This window comes from Saccopteryx leptura, chromosome 6 (assembly GCF_036850995.1).
Source record: "Saccopteryx leptura isolate mSacLep1 chromosome 6, mSacLep1_pri_phased_curated, whole genome shotgun sequence".
In the NCBI taxonomy this organism is placed as follows: Eukaryota; Metazoa; Chordata; class Mammalia; order Chiroptera; family Emballonuridae; genus Saccopteryx; species Saccopteryx leptura.
The window spans coordinates 155,983,076-156,001,335 of record NC_089508.1 but is presented as its reverse complement, the minus strand read 5'-3'; the positions used below and the strand labels follow the sequence as shown (position 1 = coordinate 156,001,335).

The window sequence follows — 18,260 nt, the reverse complement described above, 5'->3', positions numbered from 1 at the left end:
AATTAGAGGCAGGCATTATCCTTCCCATTTTACCATGACTGACCATTTTCCATCCAGTCAGTGCTAGGGGCCCATTTATGGGCTCTCGGTCTTCAGCGATGCCGGACAGCCACTCACATCTCCCCTTCTCTCACTCTACGCCAGCCACTGAGGACTGCTGGCCCTAATGTCCACACTGGTCTCTGTCTGGGAAGCTCTCCCTCACTTGGCTTAGTCAATTCCTGTTCATCTTTCAGGCCTCATCGTAAATGAGACTTCTTTCTGGAAGCCTTTCCTACCCTCCCCATTTGAGCAGGAGTCCCCTGCTCAGCAATGTCCCAACTTTGCTGTCTGTTCAACCTGTCTGTCTTCGTGCCCTCCCTGAGGTCTGAGACTGTACCCTGCAATATTTCTATTACATAAATGAAAGGTGGGCCCTCAAAGTTGGGTCTCTAGCAGTATGGGTGGGTGGGGCCTGACAAGTGTGAGCCAGTGTTTAGGGAGAATGTGGCAGCACTGGACAGAGCACCCTGGCTGGGGCTGGACACTGGGTTACTGTAGCACACAGGAAGATGGGAGCTGAGGCCACTGCACAGAGTCAGGGACATCCTGCCTGGCACCTGAGACCCTCCTCCTACCCTGTCTTCTGCCTGTCCGCAATACCTTTAGGAGTGAGAATGTCCTTTAGGACCAACAAAGCCAGGGCCACCACTAGTTCAAACAGTACCTTTTTTGCTAATTAGAAAAGTAGCCCTTCCTCTAAAGCAGGGGTCCCCAAACTTTTTACACAGAGGGCCAGTTCACTGTCCCTCAGACCGTTGGAGGGCCACCACATACAGTGCTCCTCTCACTGACCACCAATGAAAGAGGTGGCCCTTCCGGAAGTGCGGTGGGGGGCCGGATAAATGGCCTCAGGGGGCTGCATGCGGCCCGCGGGCCGTAGTTTGGGGATGCCTGCTCTAAAGAGACACCAAGGCCCATGCCAGGACCGTGGCTTTGGGGAGCATGGTGCAGGCCAGGTTTCAGTTCGTTGGCCCAGCTCCCCTACACAACCCTACATAATGGCCCTGGCACAAACAGCCTCTCCAGCTGTCATTTCTCTTCCCCACACTGCCAGGAGACAGGCCCCCCTCCCAGCTCCAAGATCTACCAGGCAGCGCACAGATCCCTTAAACTTCAGTGTCTGGTCCACTGTCCAGCAGCAATGGTGCTTAAGTGCTAAGGAGTCTGGCCAATTGTTAAGTGAGAAGCTCCCCAAAGGCCTGGAACTATGAGAATGAATTTCCCAAAGGGAAGTAGGTCCCCCAAAATCTTCCAAAAGGAACTGGCCTGTATATCAAGTGGGTCTCAATCTGTGGGCTCCTGCAGACCCTGCCTCTGCAGATCTACCTGCAGCTGGGCTCATGGCCTTTTAACCCCAGCCCCCACTCTGAATTCTGCTGTCCAGGACATGGTGCTCCCAATAGGACAGCCCAAAAGCTCCCCAACCACAGCATGCTGGACGCCTTGTGCCAGACGCCCACCCCAGAACATGGAGCCGTGGTTGAATCCTGAGTGGAGCCAGAGGCCTGGGGGTTGCCTGGGCCACACCCTTGTGGACCAGGAGGCTTTGGTCCTGCCTGCCAGCACAAGGCTGTTGCCATGGTTACACAGAGCCCTGCCAGGTGCGTGTAGCCAGTCCACCAGCTGCCTGGCCTCGACATCAGATAACAGGGCCCTGCCACAGCAGAGGCACGACCAGAGTCCCTGCATGCAGCCTTGGCAAACCACAGGCCTGCTCTAGACCCAGCCCAGCCCCAAGGCACCCTCGGAGCTAGCTGAACCTCACTGAGCTGAGTGGCCCGGCCCACGGCCTCCAGTGGTTTCTATGCATTCGTTTGTGTTTTCCTTCCTCCTCTTTGAGGTGAACGCCCCTCAGGACAGGATGTTTTTAGAGGAAAACACAAGCTTCCGGGAGCTGTTGCAGCCAAGCTGCTAGATGATGCTACCAACACACTGTCAGGGGACTCTGCAGCAGCCCCATGGCAGGGCATCCTCCCCCTCAAGCCCCCAGGCAATCACTCACCATAGTGCCAGCCATCCAAGAGCCACTGTGAGCCCAGGCGACTTCTGAGCTCAGCCTATCTTTGGCAGTTGGGAAATCAAGGCTTTGGGGAAGGAAGCATTTGAGGAGCTCAGAGATTTTGGTCGCCTGGGAGCAAAGCTTTGTAGAGAAGGCAGGAAGAAAACAGCCAAGGTGCAGATTTAGAGATGGCAGCTCCCACGACTAAAAGCCTACTGTATGCCTCGCACCCTACAGAGTCCACCCCCACACCAGAATCCCACCAGGCTTCCAGCCACTTTTGACTGTGCAGATTTTGCAGATGAGGGAAGGTAAGCCTGAGATGTTGAATGACTTGCAGAGGTCTCACAGCAAGTAGTGACAGATCTGGATTTGAATCCAACCCTTTGGGGTTCCTGGCCAAAGATCTCTACCACTCAGCAACAGTCTTCATAGACTAGCTGGTAGTGAACCAGCATGGTGACCAAGGAGCAGTGTTCCCAGATTCCTCTCTCCACCATGCTGGGTCTCCAGCCCAGTGCGGAGCTGGGACCACCAGTTTTGCTAGTGACACCTTGCCAAGAACCTTTCCTGTAACAAAGTGGCTGGTAGCGTGGCTCAGAGCTCCCCTCACTCCGTGTGAAGGGTGCCTTCACTCTGGCCGTGAGAAGATGATCTTTGTTCTAGCAGAAATGACTAAAGGAAACATGAGAGGTGACCCTTCCATGGGGTCTAGCCTGTGCTCCCACCCTCCACAAACGAGGAGGGGTAGGACAGTCACTGGCAGTTGGGGTGGCTCTCTATAGGACTTATCTAGAAGGGTAAATGTGCTGCTTAGGAGTGAGCTCGGGAGAGCCCTGGCCAGACCTGGAAAACTAAAGGCTGATAGTCAGCAGTGGCTCAAGGGGGGGCATGGAGATTTCATCCCCAGCCTCGGCACTGCATTCCTACCCAGCTTCACTCCTGCCAGCTTCTGAGGAGCAAAGACAAGACAGATAGGTCTTTGAGTTACTCGCCCTATACCAGCCCCAGGCCAGTTCTGCCTGGAAGCCACAGTTGGGAAGCTCACTAGGGTCTAACACCTTGCAGCTACTGCCAGTTAAGGCCCTTGGGGCTCTGCCTGGACTCCGTCAGCGGTTTATCCAAAGGAAAAGAAAACAAGGAGTGGGAAGAAGCTGCTGGAGCCTTCAGGCCCCAGTGCTCCCACCCATACCCCTCCTGCCCAGTGTCAGTAGAGGTGGGTAGGGTTGGTAGCTTCCACAGGGGCCCTCTTGTGGTGGAGCTCCCTAACGAGGTTGAGATAGGGTGTTTCGAAACCACACACACAGCTCTTACAGGTACACACCCGGGTGGAGTAGTATAAAAACTCAGGGAAGGGAGAAATGTCAGATTTCCGGGTCTGAGTGTGGGAATGGATGGAGCGGAGTTACCAAGGGGATCCAGCTATAGCTATAATATAAACAAGTTTTCTCAGCCTGACCAGGCGGTGGTTGCAGTGGATGGAGCATTGGACTGGGATGCCGAGGACCCAGGTTAGAAACCCCGAGGTTGCTGGCTTGAGCAGGGGCTCATCTGGTTTGAGCAAGGCTCACCAGATTGAGCCCAAGGCCAGTCACTAGCTTGAGCAAGGGGTCACTAGGTCTGCTGTAGTCCCCCAGTCAAGGCAAACATGAAAAAGCAATCAATGAACAACTAAGGTACCACAATGAAGAACTGATGCTTCTCATCTCTCTCCCTTACTATTTGTCCCTCTCTCTGTCTCTGTCACAAAACAAAACAAAACAAAACAAAACAAAAAAAACCATTTTCTCAAAAATGAGTAGCAAGATATGTTGTCTAAGAGGCAAGGAAGATTAGTGGTTAAGAGCAGTGAATACATAGATACATGCCTGGGTTCAAATCCTTCTTCCAGTGTGTACAAGGTACAAATCTCTCCATGCCTCAAGTTCTTCACCTGAACCATGTCTAGACCTCAATAGGCTGATGTCAATATTAAGTGAATTAACAATGACAAAGGCAAGCATGTCCCTGGACCAAGTCTTTCCAGGAAAGCCAGCCTTTGTGCCAGGCTGGGGCCGCTGGCCTTCTATGGCCTTTAGACTGCTGCCTCATTGCTATGGGGCCAGACTGCTGAGCTCCTGACTGGCTTTCAGTGGCCAGGGGGCGGAGAGAAAAGGAAGGCAGCAACAGAAGAAAAAACTACTCTCAAAATGCCCCAGCAAGGCTGGTAGGTGCCTTTGGTTCCCAAAAAGCTTTTCCATTGGTGGTGGGGGGCACACTCAGGGACACCCTCAACTTCCTCAGTCTGTTCTCTTCCACATTCTCAGTGACTTAGGGTCTGGAAAACCCTCTAGCCCAACCCTGGACACACAGAGGAAGGCACCTGGGCCCAGAGAGGTTCAACAGTGAGCTCCAAGCTAAGCCGAGACCAGGACCTGTCTTTGTGTCATGCATCAAACCTGATTCAATCTTAAATGTCATTTATAAACACTTTTTTCTCAGGTAACACTTATTTTGGAAACCCTGGGCTTCTGCCTCCAACCCAGAGACATAGCCCATTTGGCCCTGGAAGCCTGACCTTGCCAGGCGTCCAGAGAGGAAAAGGTCTAGCCCTGACCGAGGCTCAGAGCTATGAGGTCACATGCAGCAGGGGCAGTGAAGGCCAAATCTTTCCTTGGGGCCTGAGGATTGCAGCTGGATCCAGCTTATGAACCCAACAGGAGCAGGGGAAACAGCTCTACCTCCAAACATTCAAGAGCAAAGGGCAGGACAGCGAGGAGTATGGGCTTTGAGATAAAACAGACCTGAGTCCAAGTCCTGACTCTGCCAGGTACTAGCTAGCATGTTCTTAACCTCTCTGAGCCTCAGTTTCCCCATCTGCAAAATGAGAGCAATAACAGTATCTGCTTTCTTGGCTTCTTGTAAGGTTCTTGAGATTGGGTTTAAAAACCCCAGGCACAGGCCTGACATTACTACAGTTATTCTTTCAACAGCTGTTTACTAAGCATCTACTGTGTCATGCCCTGTGCCAGGCACTAAGATCCTATCATTAAAGAAGACAGATGTGGCCCTGGCCTGTAGATCCTCTCTAGCCCTTTTTAATCCAAATCATCATCCCTGAAACCCCCAACTCGACATGGCCATCAACCCTTGTGGCTTAGGCAATCCTAGCTTCATCTGTCCCCACACCCTGTGGACTGTGGTCACCCCCAGCCCCACCCATGAGGTTGCCCACCACAGCTGGGTGGCTCCCAGGCTGCACACTGATTCAAAGCCTGCCAGCAAGCTCTGGGGTGGCAGCCACAGCCTGGCACACACTCAGTGGCCACGCCGCCTGAACCCCTGGCTGTACCCACCAGAGACCTCACTGCTGCTGCTGCTGCTGCTGCAAAGCTCCTCCACAGGCTGCCTCTCGGCATGCCTGAAGGCCCACCCACCCTCTGCCTGCCTGGCCACAGGGCCAGCCACAGAGCCATCTGATTTGAATGAAACTTCAAACTTAATGACTTTCATGCTGGTTATTTAAAACGCAATGTAATTTTCTTAAACACCCTATTATTTCCTTTGATAGATACAAAGCTGCCCCCAATCGCATAAGCATGTTTATTTTTAGGGAAAAGAGTGGTTTGCAGTTGGTCATGGAGACCATAGGGAGAGGAAACCCACAGAAGGCAGGGCAAAGAGTCAAGCTTAGCAGCCTGGAGACCCACAGCTGCCCTCCCTTCCTGCTGGACCAGGCTTTCCATCGACACCATGGGATTCTGGGTAGGCCCCTGCCCTGTGAACACCAGCGCAGTGGCCAGTGGCCTCCTGTCCACCAACTGACAGGGCTACGGCCCCCTTTCTGTGCTCCCCCTCCACAGGGCCCCCGTGTCCTCATCTGTAAGATGGTTCCAATGGCTTCCCCATGAGCTTTCCCATGGACATTCCAGGCACATAGGACGCTGGAGAAGGGGTCTTAGGGCCACCAACAAACCCTCAACAGCTTCCCCCTGGCTCCTCCAGGCATTGTGCCCTGGGTGAAGCCTTGGGGCCTGAAGCTCTGACCAGCTGGATGAGATCTGGGCCTGGATAAAGTGGCCCCAGGCAGTGGCTGCCTATGCTGGGAGGATAGTGGGTGTGGTCCTGCCAGTCGGGGCTCCCTGACAAGGGAGTTGGCCTGGTGGTGGGTGTTCGTGCAGAGGTCAGCTGAGCCTCACCAATGCGGGGTGTCTTCTGGGAGTGGCTATTTTTAGATCCCAGGCTTTCATGTGGCCGAATGATGTGGAGTTTACAAAGCACTGGTAATGCGTTTCAGATGGCGGCCCAGCAGACCAGGAGGGCTGAGCCTGCTGCCACCAGAGCCAGGTCAGAATTAGTCAGAATACCCTAAGCCTGGAGTCCATCACCTGTACCTCCCACCCCACAATCTCTTCTTGCCTGATGGGGAAGCTGGCCCTGGAGCCATCCTTGCAATGCCCAGCACACCCCACCTGAGACCCACCCAACAGCAAGCCTCTCCAGCCAATACTTATCTGAACTTTAGAAATCCTCCAGGGCCAGGGGTCCCCACCCCCATTTTAGAGGAGGAAACTGATTCCTAGAGAGGTAACAGATTTGCCTGAGGTCAGCCCAGAGAGAAGGTGGCCCTGGTCCCCTGGCTTTCTTACCCATCACAGCCCTCTAGCCTAATGGGCAAATGGGGCTTTACAGAAGGGGGCAATTTGCTACCCCTGGCTATGCAAACCCCAAAGCCCACTGTTCCCTGGGCTATGGTCTGCCCGTCCATGCCTGTAGTCAGAGCCGTATACCTGTCATTTGGGAGCAGATAGTGGGCCCCTGACAGTCTCCCGTTCTTGGAGGGAGAAAGAGCTGGGTGCTTTAATGGGAGGGGTGAGGGGGCAAGGGGAAGCTTATTAAGCAGAGCACCCACTTCCTCTGATCTCTGAGGAGCTAGAGCAGTTGAAGTCAACCACGACACTGTGTGTCACCAGTGTCCTTCTGGGCTTTAAAGCCATGGCTGCTGACACAGCAGGCAGTCTCCATGGGTGGGACAAGCTACACAGGCAGCGTTCCCAGAGGGCCAGACTCATGCCCATCTCAGCCTCAACCCAGGCCAGCTCCCTTATCCAGCAAGGGCCAGTTTCTTCACCCATCAGGGGACTAAGCCAAAGGGGCCCCATGCTCCAGCAGGACTAGAAGGGGCCAAACTTCTGCCCAGGACAAACCCACCCCGCGGTAGCTCAGACTTCACGCGGGTGAGGCTGATGTGGACCACACCTTTTGAGGGAGGGTGGCAGCATCAGGTTCAAACCTCAAGCTTCAAAGTTCTGTGAGCTGAGGCAGCAAACTGCCTGAAGGGAGTAGCTAACTGTCCTGGGTTCTCAGAGACCCTCCTTCCCAGACTCTTGCTAGAGACAATGCCAATGAGAGGCAGTCTACACAGTGGGTGCCACCTGACCTCTGGGGTTCAGCTCCCCTTAATTCAGGGGTCTCAAACTCGGGCCCGTGGGCCGCGAGTTTGAGACCCCTGCCTTAATCAATAGGGGCTAAAACCCGTGACTCATGACCCTGGAGAGACTGAATCAAGTACAGTAACAAAAAAGAAACTTCCACTTCTGAGGCACTCTTTGCCTTGCACATGCCAACACGCTGGGAACCTACCGAAGCCTGCCGTTCCCCAGGCTCTGCTCACACTCCAGCCACCCCTGCACCTACCAGTGCCTATCCTTTGCCAGCTGCTGGCTCTGCTTGCCTCACCCTCCACGTGCAACTCACACCCCTGCTGATGGGTACCACCTTGATCTTCATGCTGCCAACATACCACACACGTGCCCACCAGCCACCCCTAGGCTCGGAGCCAGCACTGCCTGGGCATCGAGGTCACATGCCGGGCCACTGAGGTCAGATCTTCTTCTCCAGCCTCCCCTCATGGCCCTCACAGACCTGGGCTTCAGGCCACCCTTCTGATGACCAAGAACATACTAGTTTCTGCCTTGCCCTCCCTGCTCAAGCTGTCTCCCCACACACCAAGCATGTTCTCCTACTCTCAACTGTGCAGGTCCCTGGCCAGCTGGGACCCTTCCTGGCTGCCCCTACTGGTCTCTCTCCCTCTTCAGTGCTCTTTTTATCCAACTCAGGCAGAACCTCAAAGCTGACTCTCAGCCCCCAGGAGAGTGTCTGCCTTGCCAGGACTGAACTCTGGGAGGGCAGAGGCAGCTGCCCTCTCTCACTGCTGAGCCACAGCCAAGTATACAAGCCACAAGGGGGGCAGTGCTCAGTAAATGCCAGTAGGGGTCTGGGCCCAGGATTCTAGATCCAGCAGGCACTCTGTAACCAGCTGAAGGCCCACAGACCAGGTGGGCAGGCAGCTCCTGTTTGCACCACCCCGGGGGAGTTGGCTGCCAAGTGTCAGGCTCAGCCTCAGGAGTACCCCACCTCCTCAGCCTGAGGTCCTTCACAAGGGCATTAGCACAGTGTTAACAATCCCTCCTACAGTAGCATCCACTCAAAACACCTACTGTGCGCTAAGGACTGCACATACTCTATCTCAGTCCATACCACAGTGACACATGAAGATGGGAACCCTCATTATCCTAAATTTTAGATGAAAAAACTAATACCCAGAGAAGTTAAGTAACTCACCCAGGGACACTCAGTGAGAAGTGGCAGATGTATTTGACGGTGGGTCTTCCAGACTCAATGCCTTCCCCTTCCATTCTCCCAAGGGGCCTTGGACAAGTCCCTTCCCTGACCTGGCCTTACTGTCCCCACCTGCAGAAGGAGGGCTGTTACCAGAGGATCCCGCACTGTACTGTTGGGGGCGGAGGCCTCTGTGACCTGATAAAACACCTGTTTCCTCCAACAAAGTCTTGTTTGTACACAGTGGCAGGAAGCAGCCAGTCACAAGGTATGAGGGAGTGTGACTAGTCTTCGGGACTGCAGCTACCTAAAGTCTCCCCTTGCTCTTCCATGTGGCTCTGCCCACCCTGCTCCAGCCTGACCCCAGCAGTTATATGACTTGAAGCCAGTGTCCCTAGAGCCCACGCCTATAGCTCGGCTAAACCTCCTTTCCTGCAGGGACAGGGGATAGGGTCTCAGGAGAACCAGGATGGAGGGCATGGGCTGCTGGCAGCCTCTGGGAGGGGACCAGCAAGACCTCCCTTCCACCCTGCTCACACCTGAGTCTCTGGGCACCTGAGGAGGTGGGAAGAACTGTTAGGAATGCTCCCATCTGCTGGCTGTGGAAACCAAGGTAGAGCTTCAGGAAGAATACCTGGGTCCTGGCAGCCAACCCAGGGCTCTGTCAGCCCTTCCATCTCACTGAGTGAGAAGGGCAGCCCTGGGGACAGGGTGGGCAGGGGTCTGTGGAAGGAGCTTTCCTGGCCCTGAAAGGCATCAAGGGTAGTCCAACCTTGGCAATAGCTGAGGGGGATTTTAGATTTTCCAAATATTGCAACCAATGCCACAAGGTCTTCCAAGTCAGGAATGAATGCAAGTCAAGTCAAAACTTCTAAGTCCCGCCTGACCTGTGGTGGCGCAGCGGGTAAAAGCTTCGACCTGGAACACTGAGGTCACTGGTTCGAAATCCTGGGCTTCCCTGGTCGAGGCACATGTGGGAGTTGATGCTTTCTGCTCCTCCCTCCCTAATCTCTCTCTCTCTCTCTCTCTCTCTCTCTGTCTCCTCTCTTTAAAAAATGAATAAAGTCTTAAAAAAAAAAAAAAAAACTTCTAAGTCCCATTGCCCACCACATGCCTATTAAGTGAACGACAAGAGGAATGTCCACGTTAGCAGTGCATGCTCAGGCCATGCAAAGACCCCAAAGCAAACTGGAGCCACAGGGGAGCAAATTCTTTCTCCTTCTGATCCCATAGTTCTCCCTGAATACTATGCTCCAGAAAAATACACAAAATGGCACCTAAGAGTGATCTGTGTAGAGTAACATTCCCATGGGTAAAGAAGGCAACCCATGAGCAAGCTGGAGGCCACGTGAGGGACAATGGGCGAGATGACAGACAGATGCTGCACACGGCCTGTTGGAGCCTGCAAACGTGCCCACACCATGGGAAGCACCGTGCCATGACACGAGGGCCACGTGCAGGGAGGGTAGTTTTGAGGCTGACGGCTATGTGGGTCTCTTCCGTTTTCTAAAGCCCCTTTCATTCTGTGTAAAGGGGTTCTATATGACTGGTGGAGGGGGCTTCTTTCAGATAAATCTTTGGGGTACTGGCAGAATTCTCAGGATAAACTGGTCAAAGTACCTGTCCTGGCCCCAGGAATTGAACTTCCCCTCCCAAGAAACCCTGGGTGAGGCAAGACAGAGAGAAGGGGGCCTGTGCCTCTATGTCCCCACCCTAGGGCTGGCCCCCAGGGTTCAGTTCCCCAGGCCTCTGTGGCCTACAGTAGAAATACAGCCACTGAGCCATGACTGCCCGACAAGAACTTGGACAGCAAGGGAGAAAGCATCAGTCACTGTCCCACAAACCAAGGCCATACCAGCACTCTCCTGGGCACCCTACTGGCCCTTCTGCCTCCTGTCCTCACTCCAATGTTGTGAGAAGGGCTCACCATTCCCATTGTGCAGATGAAGACACTAAGGCCAAGATACTTTTGACAGGTGAGGCATCTTGGGTGTAAGCATGGCAAGTACATCATAAAGCAGGACCAACCCCTTGGCCAGAGGAGCTGCAAGGGTGGGCAAGACAGCCAAGGCCCAGGACCATGACAGAGGGAACCAGTTAGATGGTCAGAGGTGGTCTCTCTGAGAAGGTGACATCTGAATGACAAATGAGAAGGTGGCAGCTATGTTAAGAGGTGGGAAAGATACCTGTTGGTTATAAAATATATCATGACACTGAGGTGGCTGCTACTTAGGAAGAGAAGGGTATGGTGCTGATAAAGGAGGTGGTCAGTAGGTGCTGGGCACCCAGGCACTCAGGCTGTGGTGAGTGGTTTGGACTTTATTCCAGGAGCAATGGAGAGCTATTGCAGGGTTTAATCAGGTGAGAGATGGGGCTGATCTATGTTTTTAAAGGACCCCTTTGACTGCTATGTGGAGCCTGGATCGGGGGTTAGGGTAGCGGTTAGGATGGGGGCAGGGGTTGAGGGGCCCTGGAGAAGACTGTCACTGCCATCTGGGTGAGATGGTGATGCATGGGCTTGGGTGTGGTAACTGAAGTGAAGAGTAGAAGATTTGGGGTGTCTGAAGGGGAGCCCAGGTGCCTGCCAGACCCCTCTGTCTTCACCTGCTCATCAGGTATGCCTTCTTAAGACGCTGCTCAGCAGAAACTCCTCCTGAGCCAGCTCTGCCCAGGATGCCCCCAGCTGGACCTTCTTTGACAGCACTCTGGCCAGGAGGGAGTCTTCTCCACTTGGCCAGGTGCTCCCTGTGGCGGAGGCTCGTTCTGATCCATTTAGGTGCTCAGCCTGGTGCCAGCCTCTCTTCTAACAGGCTCCACCCCAACCAGAGCTGGCGATCCACCATCAATAACCCTCCCTCACAAGGCCCCGCTGCTCTGAGGGCCAGGTAGGTGCATCTCTGCAGAGCGCCCCTGGATAGTCCGCCATGTGTCAGCAGCACTTCCTTCCTCTGCTCAAGCTGTGCTTACACCCTTGCCTCCTGCTCCGCCGGGGCTTGTCTGCACAGCCCTCACCTGGCCCTCAGACCTTGGAGTCAGAGAATGTGAGCCAGATGGCCAGGCGCCCAGCAGGAGTCCACTGCCTCAGCTGGGCACTCCACCCCAGAGCTGACCCCTGGCTCCCTGGCCTGTAACATGCCCAGATACCAGGAGGCTGTGGAGCTGACACAGGGAGAGAGAGCCCCAAGTTCCTACAGTAGACAAAAACCTGTCTCCCCACCTCCCCCCGTTTTGAAATGTAATTCACGTACCATAAAAGTCACCATTATAAAGTATGCAATTCAGTGACTTTAAGTACATTCACAAATTGTACAACTGTCTCCACTAATTCCAGAACATCTTCATCACCCCAAAACAAACCCCATTAGAGTCACTGTGCACACCTCTCTTCTCCAGGGTCCTGCCACCACTATGTACTGTCTGTCTCTGTGGATTTACTCATCCTGGACAGTTCATTCACACTGCGAAAGGCTCAGCCATCTTCCAGGCCACAGGTTCCAAGTGGAGCTCATGGAAGGGACGACAAAAGCAGTGTGGCCTCTTCTTTTTGAGATGAAGATTTGCACCAGACCATCAGTCCTGCACATTCAAGAGCCTAAGTGTCCCTAAGAGATGATGTCTTATTCATCCCAGAAGCCCCTCAAAGTCTGGTCCAGTACCAACTCACTGCGCCTCCACTCCCACGCCCAGGTCTCAGAGCAGAGAAAACAAACCAAAATAAGGAGTGGCTACTGCTCTGGGCCAATAACTGTCTGCAAGCCCACATTAGATGCCTGACAAACATCAGCCGTGAAATAAACTTTGACCTAATTCCCCTTCCCCAAACAGAGTTTACAAGAAGCTAAGTACCAAAAAGAAAGAAACTTTCTGGGGGAAAAATCTCCCTCTGTCCCCCGGCAGCTGTGCTGGAGGTGGTCACTTGGCCCGTTGCTCCTGGTGAGGCTCAAGTCTGCCAGTTTCAAGGTACCCACTACGGTAGCCACATGGACATTCTACCTAAATAGGGCAAAAAAAGGTAGCTGGAATGGGTTTCCCCACCATCTAGAAAGTCAAGGGATTGGTCTTGAGCTCCTCAGCACAACTGCTAACCACTTGGATTCTCCGAGGGCTGGGCAAAGAGGGCTGGCTCTCAAGCCCATGGGCAGGGGCCAAGCAGTGTGCCATCTGTGCCGTGAACATGGGCTCAGGAAAGAACGACTTTGATGAAAACCTCCACAGGTAGTTTTTCCTCAGGGTTCCTGCAAGGGGCTCCTGACCTTCTGTAAGAGAATCTTCTCTGATTCCAGACACATAAACCTTGAGTCACATGATAAACGTGTTCCCAAAACATAGGGTTAATTGATTTTGCTTTTAAAAAGTCAACCAGAGCCTGACCTGTGGTGGCACAGTGGATCAAGCGTCGACCTGGAACGCTGAGGTCGCCAGTTCAAAACCCTGGGCTTGCCAGGTCAAGGCACATATGGGAGTTGATGCTTCCTGCTCCTCCCCCCCTTCTCTCTCTCTCTCTTCTCTAAAATAAATAATTAAAAAATTAAAAATAAATAAAAATAAAAAGTCAACCATATTTCAAATGTCCATACAACTTTTTGAGTAATGTGAGCAGCTACTCTTACTTGCTATGTGCTTGTATCAAGTTTTCTTAAAAGAGGCTCCACTACAATCATGTATATCTTCCTTACCCAGTGCCACCCCTACTTAGGCCCTTGTTTCCCTCCTTGTCCCACCCCTTGGAGCAGCTGACACCAGGGCACCGAAAATCAGTGCCAGAGCCTTTCCCCCTCCTGTGTTCCCAGAAGCTGGGTAGTGGGGGGCTGCAGATGAGTGGGGAGGAGAACGAGGACTTGCCCTATAGGAGAGGGTGTACCTTGAGAAAGATCTACAAGTTAAAAAAAAATGATCCAGGCCACTGGAGTGGTGTTCTGCTTGCTCTCCATCCTTAGTGCTGGACTGGGGCTCCTACTCTTTTGACCAGTGTGAACTAAAGGATACCAAATGGTCTCATCACCACACCCCTACAGAGAATGAGGCCCTCCCTCTGTGGGCACTCTCCCACCACTTGCCCATGCCCATGAAAGGATCTCAGAAGAAACACTGTCTTTCCTTGTACCATTGTGGGATCACAGAAAGCAGGAGGGAGCCTGCCTCTGCTAGGCCCATCCTCAGGCTTGGGCCTTTTGTCTAGTCATGGTTATCAGTGACTCCAGCCCCCTGACCAAGCAAGCAAGCGACTCACCTGCTGCCAGTGGTTTGGCAGTGGTGGATTAGGTCAACTTGGCCCAAAATGGAAGGGTTTGTTCCTTCTAGGGGGCCGAAAAAGCATCTTTGTTAAGTATCTACTCTTGCGGGGTGGAGGTCTCTCAGGAGAGCTGTTGCATCAGGTGGTAAGGTCAGGGGGCAAGCCCCCCCACACACTTGGAAAGAAAAAAACATCCAGGTGGAGAAAGTCAGCCAGAACATTCATCCGGCATGCTCTTTCTACAGATGAGAAAACGGGGGTCCAAAGGGCAAGGAGCTCACTTCCTGAGTCAGCTGTCTACAAGGTTTTCCATCCTCGGTTTCAGGAGAGAAGCCTCAATCTGTCTTCTGACCTCCCACTACCTTCAGCATGAAACAGCTCTCAGAACCAACCTTCCTCACTCCGGGTCAGAAACAGCCAGGCAGTCACCCTCCATCCCCCCCGGGTGATCTCCACCACTAGCCAGGTTGAACCTCCCACTTGCATACGGGCTTACATTTGCACCCAACACCCACCCGCCAGAGTCCCCCTAACCTTTCATGTACTCAAGGCGCTCTAACCTCACCCTGACTTGGGCTATCTGAGGACAATCTGAAACACTAATCTGAATTCTTTTATAAGTGCAGCCTAACTGCTCCAAAGCCCTCAGAACAGACTCTTCACACTTGAGGTCATCTGCTCCAATGCGCAGAAAAGCATGGTTTTGTAATGATCATGAAAGCTTTTGAAAGTACTAGGTATAATTTGCAAATTCATTCAACAGGCCCCTTACCAACACTACTGACCTGAAACACCTTAGCAAACCCTTTCTGGTGCGTTTGAGACCACGCCAGCTACTTTCCACACATAGTGTTCAGGGTTTTTCTCTGGCAAGGGTGCACTCATGCCAATAAGGACAGAATGAGTAGAGCATCCACAACCAGGAGATCTAAAGCTGCCCAGTTTTTCTAGGGCTTGGGGTTTCAGGCTTCAAGGAGAAAGCTAACTACAAAGCTCACAGCTCAGACCTCACTAAGCACACCACCCTTAGGAGCCAGGGGTGGGTCTAAGCTCAAAAGTTCTCCAAGAAGACTCTGCCCCAAGATCACCTAGCACCAGGATAAGGCCTGCACCTGCTTGTGAGCAAGCTGGGAAGAGAAAGCCAACATCTAGTGGGGAAGTGGGGTGCCCAGGGCCTTCCCTCCTTTCTTCAACAAAGTTCTCTTCTGGTTCAGATTCTACTGGACATGAATGGGAAAAGAGACCAGAACAGAGTTCTTCTGTATCTATTCCGTTGTAAGCAAAAGTCACTTCTTGCTCCTGCCTCACATACCGGGCTGCTGGGGCCACTTACCAGTGGAGGTTGCGGCTGGGGGTGCTGCCCCGCTCCCGAGGGGGGTGGGTAGTGCATGAACAGATTGAAGGCGGAGTAGACGGTATCTTTGTACATGCCGCTGGCGCACTCTGGGGCCTTCAGGCCTGGAAAAACCACAGCTGGGTCAGACACGCCAGCCCCGGCGTCTCAGGCTGAAGGCTGTCTGCTCTCCAGAGTAAAACAAGAATTGCCAAGGGGTCCCCCCTTCAAGTTCGTGACTTGAGAAGGAACGGGATGGGGTGCCGGCAGTGCCAAGCTCTGACGAAGAACCCTGAGTCCAGGTCTCCCCTAGACAGCCCCTACTTGACCCCCACCCCTGCCTGCTGGCCAAGGAAACTTGGCCAAAGCTTTCTCCTCAAGACAGGGGATTAATCAGTCACCTGGGCAGCAGGGGAGGCGGAGATGGCGGGGGTCTGTTTACTCCTATAAAGGTCAGGGCACCGGAAGTGACTCGAGCCCAGAGGCGCCCGGGAAACCCGCCCCCACTCCCCCCACCCCCTCGGTTTTACCGCCTCCAGGAGCTGCAGTTGGGGGAAGGCACCCCTCCGCTGACTCCCTCCCTCCCACGGAGGCCAGGGCCTTAGCGGGTGGAGGGGAGCCGACCCGTGCAGAAACTCACCGTCCTCCAGAGATTCTGGAAGTTTGTTGGGGAAAAGTCTCTGCGAAGTGTGTTCCCGCCCGAGAGCCTACGGGGAAATGCAGAGGGGCCCTGAGAGGCGCAGAAAAAGCTAGGGACTCGGGCCAGGGACCGGGGGTGCTCTGAGGGATGGGGACCCCGAGGTACCGCGGGAGGGAGGGGCGAGTCAGCGAAAGCCGAGGCCCGGGCCGCGACTGCTGGGAAGGAGCGGGGCGCGGGCCGGCGCTCACCTCGGCCCCGACCTCGGCCTCGCCGGGGGCCCCGGAGACGGTCCCCGGGACCCCCGCGCCGCCCGCCGCGCCCTCGGACTCATTGACCAGCGACGACTTGAGCTCAGCCAGGTCGCGCTCGGGGCCCGTGGCGCTGTCGCGGCTCTTGTCGTCCTGCTCCTCGCCCTCATCTTGGAAGGCCAGCAGCTCGTCAGGCGCGCCGAGGTCGTCGCCGCCGCCCGCGCCGCCCCCGCCCGAGTCCAGCTGCGGCATGGTGCGCTTCCGCCCGCGCGGGCGCGGGTTACAAGAGTGCGGGGCGCGAAGCCGGCCCGGGAGGCGGCGAGCCCGGAGTCAGGACCTCCGAGCCCGGAGCGCGGCGGGCGGAGCGCGGGCTGACTCCGCCTGGGCGGGCTGCGGGCGCTGGGCGCGGGCTCCGAGCTCAGCGGCTTCGGGAGCTGGCGGGTCCGAACATCAAAGGCGCCGCCGGCGGGGGGCGGGGCGGGACGCCGGGGGCGGGCCGGGACGGTGGGCAGAGCCAAGTCGCCCCGCTCCGCCCCTCCTCTCACGGGAGATGCCGGGACGCGCCCAATGGGTATAGTCTTAAAGGGCTCGCTCTCCTGGGTGTTATCCGAGTGAGGCTTCGGATGACCCTGAAAAGCATCACCCTTCTCCTAAAATGCCGTGACTTCAAAGGAGGCTCCGATCCTGTCCTTGCCTAGGGATTCCCTCCCGGCGCCTACATTTCTCCATCAGCTGCAAAGGGCGCGGGACCCCTAGGTTCTTGAGGTGTCTTGGAACAGGAGCCAAGGTGTGAACTGCGTCTGTGTCCTGGGCCCAGTAAACCCTGGGTTTGGAATTGGCGACTTCCTAGACCTTGGGGCTCCTTGGAGGCTGTGCGCCAAACCCGGGCGAGCAGGAGTAGGCCTACTCAAAGCCGCGTTCTCCAAACCTAAGGCCAATCAGGTCGCTCACAGAGTGAACACAAGCATGTATCCGCCACACATTTATTAAGCGCCTGTTGCACGTGGGGCTCGTACATCACATTTGTGAGAGCTTCTCAGCCATGTGGCGGCTCCGAGGCGCGAACACAGCAGAGAGGACTAGGAGGAAGGACCCCTCCAGCAACACACACAAGGGAATCCTCCAGCAACACCCTTACCCTCCCAAAACTGTCTCAACTCAGTTCCACACCTATAAACTGCGGCCCAGTGGTGCCAGGATTTGGGCAGCCACATGGGCCGCGAGATTCGGATCAGGGGTGGGTTGTGCAAAGCAACAAGTGAAGTTGCATTCCCATGGAGACTATTGATTGAGCCTGGCACAAGAGGGCCCTCGCAAGATCCAGGCTGCAGGTTCTATAACCAGGAGGAGCGCAGAACGTGCGCCAGATTCCATCGCGTCTACAAGGCACCCAGAGTCAAGTCCACGCGGGTCTCTATAGCACGCTTGGCCTCGGCTCAGCCACTGCGTCTAGCTCCGTCTAGCTCCCTTTGGATCCAGTGCTGAATCAGCCCCCCAGCAGATTTCTGTGCCGTGTTCAGTGTAGATGTTCCCACCTCTCCCGAGAGCACTTGAGGCAGAGGGTATTTGGGGAAGGGTGGGTGTCCTGGGCAATTCTCCAGCTGAGCCCCACAGGACCCCTGGCTGATGTGCAAAGTCAGGCCGGAAGAGAGTCGCGCCGCCCCTCCGGGTCCAGGCCCAGCCTGGCTGGCTGCGGATCAAAGAGCTTTGGCTGTCCTTCTCCGCGTTCAGATCCTATCTGCGCCCGCCCAGCGGGGCGCCTCGGCCTCCCCCAGCCCCCCACTTCAGGGCTGGAGTGCTCTCTTTTCCTCCCTTCCGGGTGGGGCGAGGCGGGGGGGGGGGGAGTAGGGGTAGAGGGTGGGCACTAGCGCTCAGTATGGCGATAAGTATGTGGGGAAGACCCTGCCCATTAAGTGCCCTAGTCAGCTTTACCTGTGTGAACTTGCTGCTCAGTCTCACCTCATCCCCTGGGAGGAGGAGGGGGCTCCAGTCAGACGTGGCCCACCCCAGGGACGAGTACAGGAGGAGGGGCCTAAGGTCTCCTCCCACCTCAGCCCCTGAAGTTGTAAGGTCTAGCTTTGAGAGGGGCCTCCTCAGCTATGCTGAGTGGGAATACGCATATGTCTAACCCAAAGGCTTTGAGGGTCTTCTTCGTTTTCAGGTGA

General features: G+C 55.0%; 1 protein-coding gene across 3 annotated transcripts in view; it reads right to left on the bottom strand.

Annotated features, from left to right (window-relative positions):
- TCF7 (transcription factor 7) overlaps positions 1–16,545 on the bottom strand; it is a 35,001-nt gene extending 18,456 nt beyond the window's left edge. For all 3 annotated transcript variants that reach the window (XM_066343555.1, XM_066343554.1, XM_066343556.1), the window contains exons 1-3: positions 16,096–16,545; positions 15,848–15,914; positions 15,208–15,332 (exon numbers count right to left, since the gene is read on the bottom strand). In XM_066343555.1, the coding sequence (XP_066199652.1) occupies positions 15,208–15,332; positions 15,848–15,914; positions 16,096–16,347 (444 nt within the window). In that variant the 5' untranslated portion in view covers positions 16,348–16,545. The remainder of the gene's footprint in view (positions 1–15,207; positions 15,333–15,847; positions 15,915–16,095) is intronic.
- Between the last annotated feature and the right edge of the window lie 1,715 nt (positions 16,546–18,260).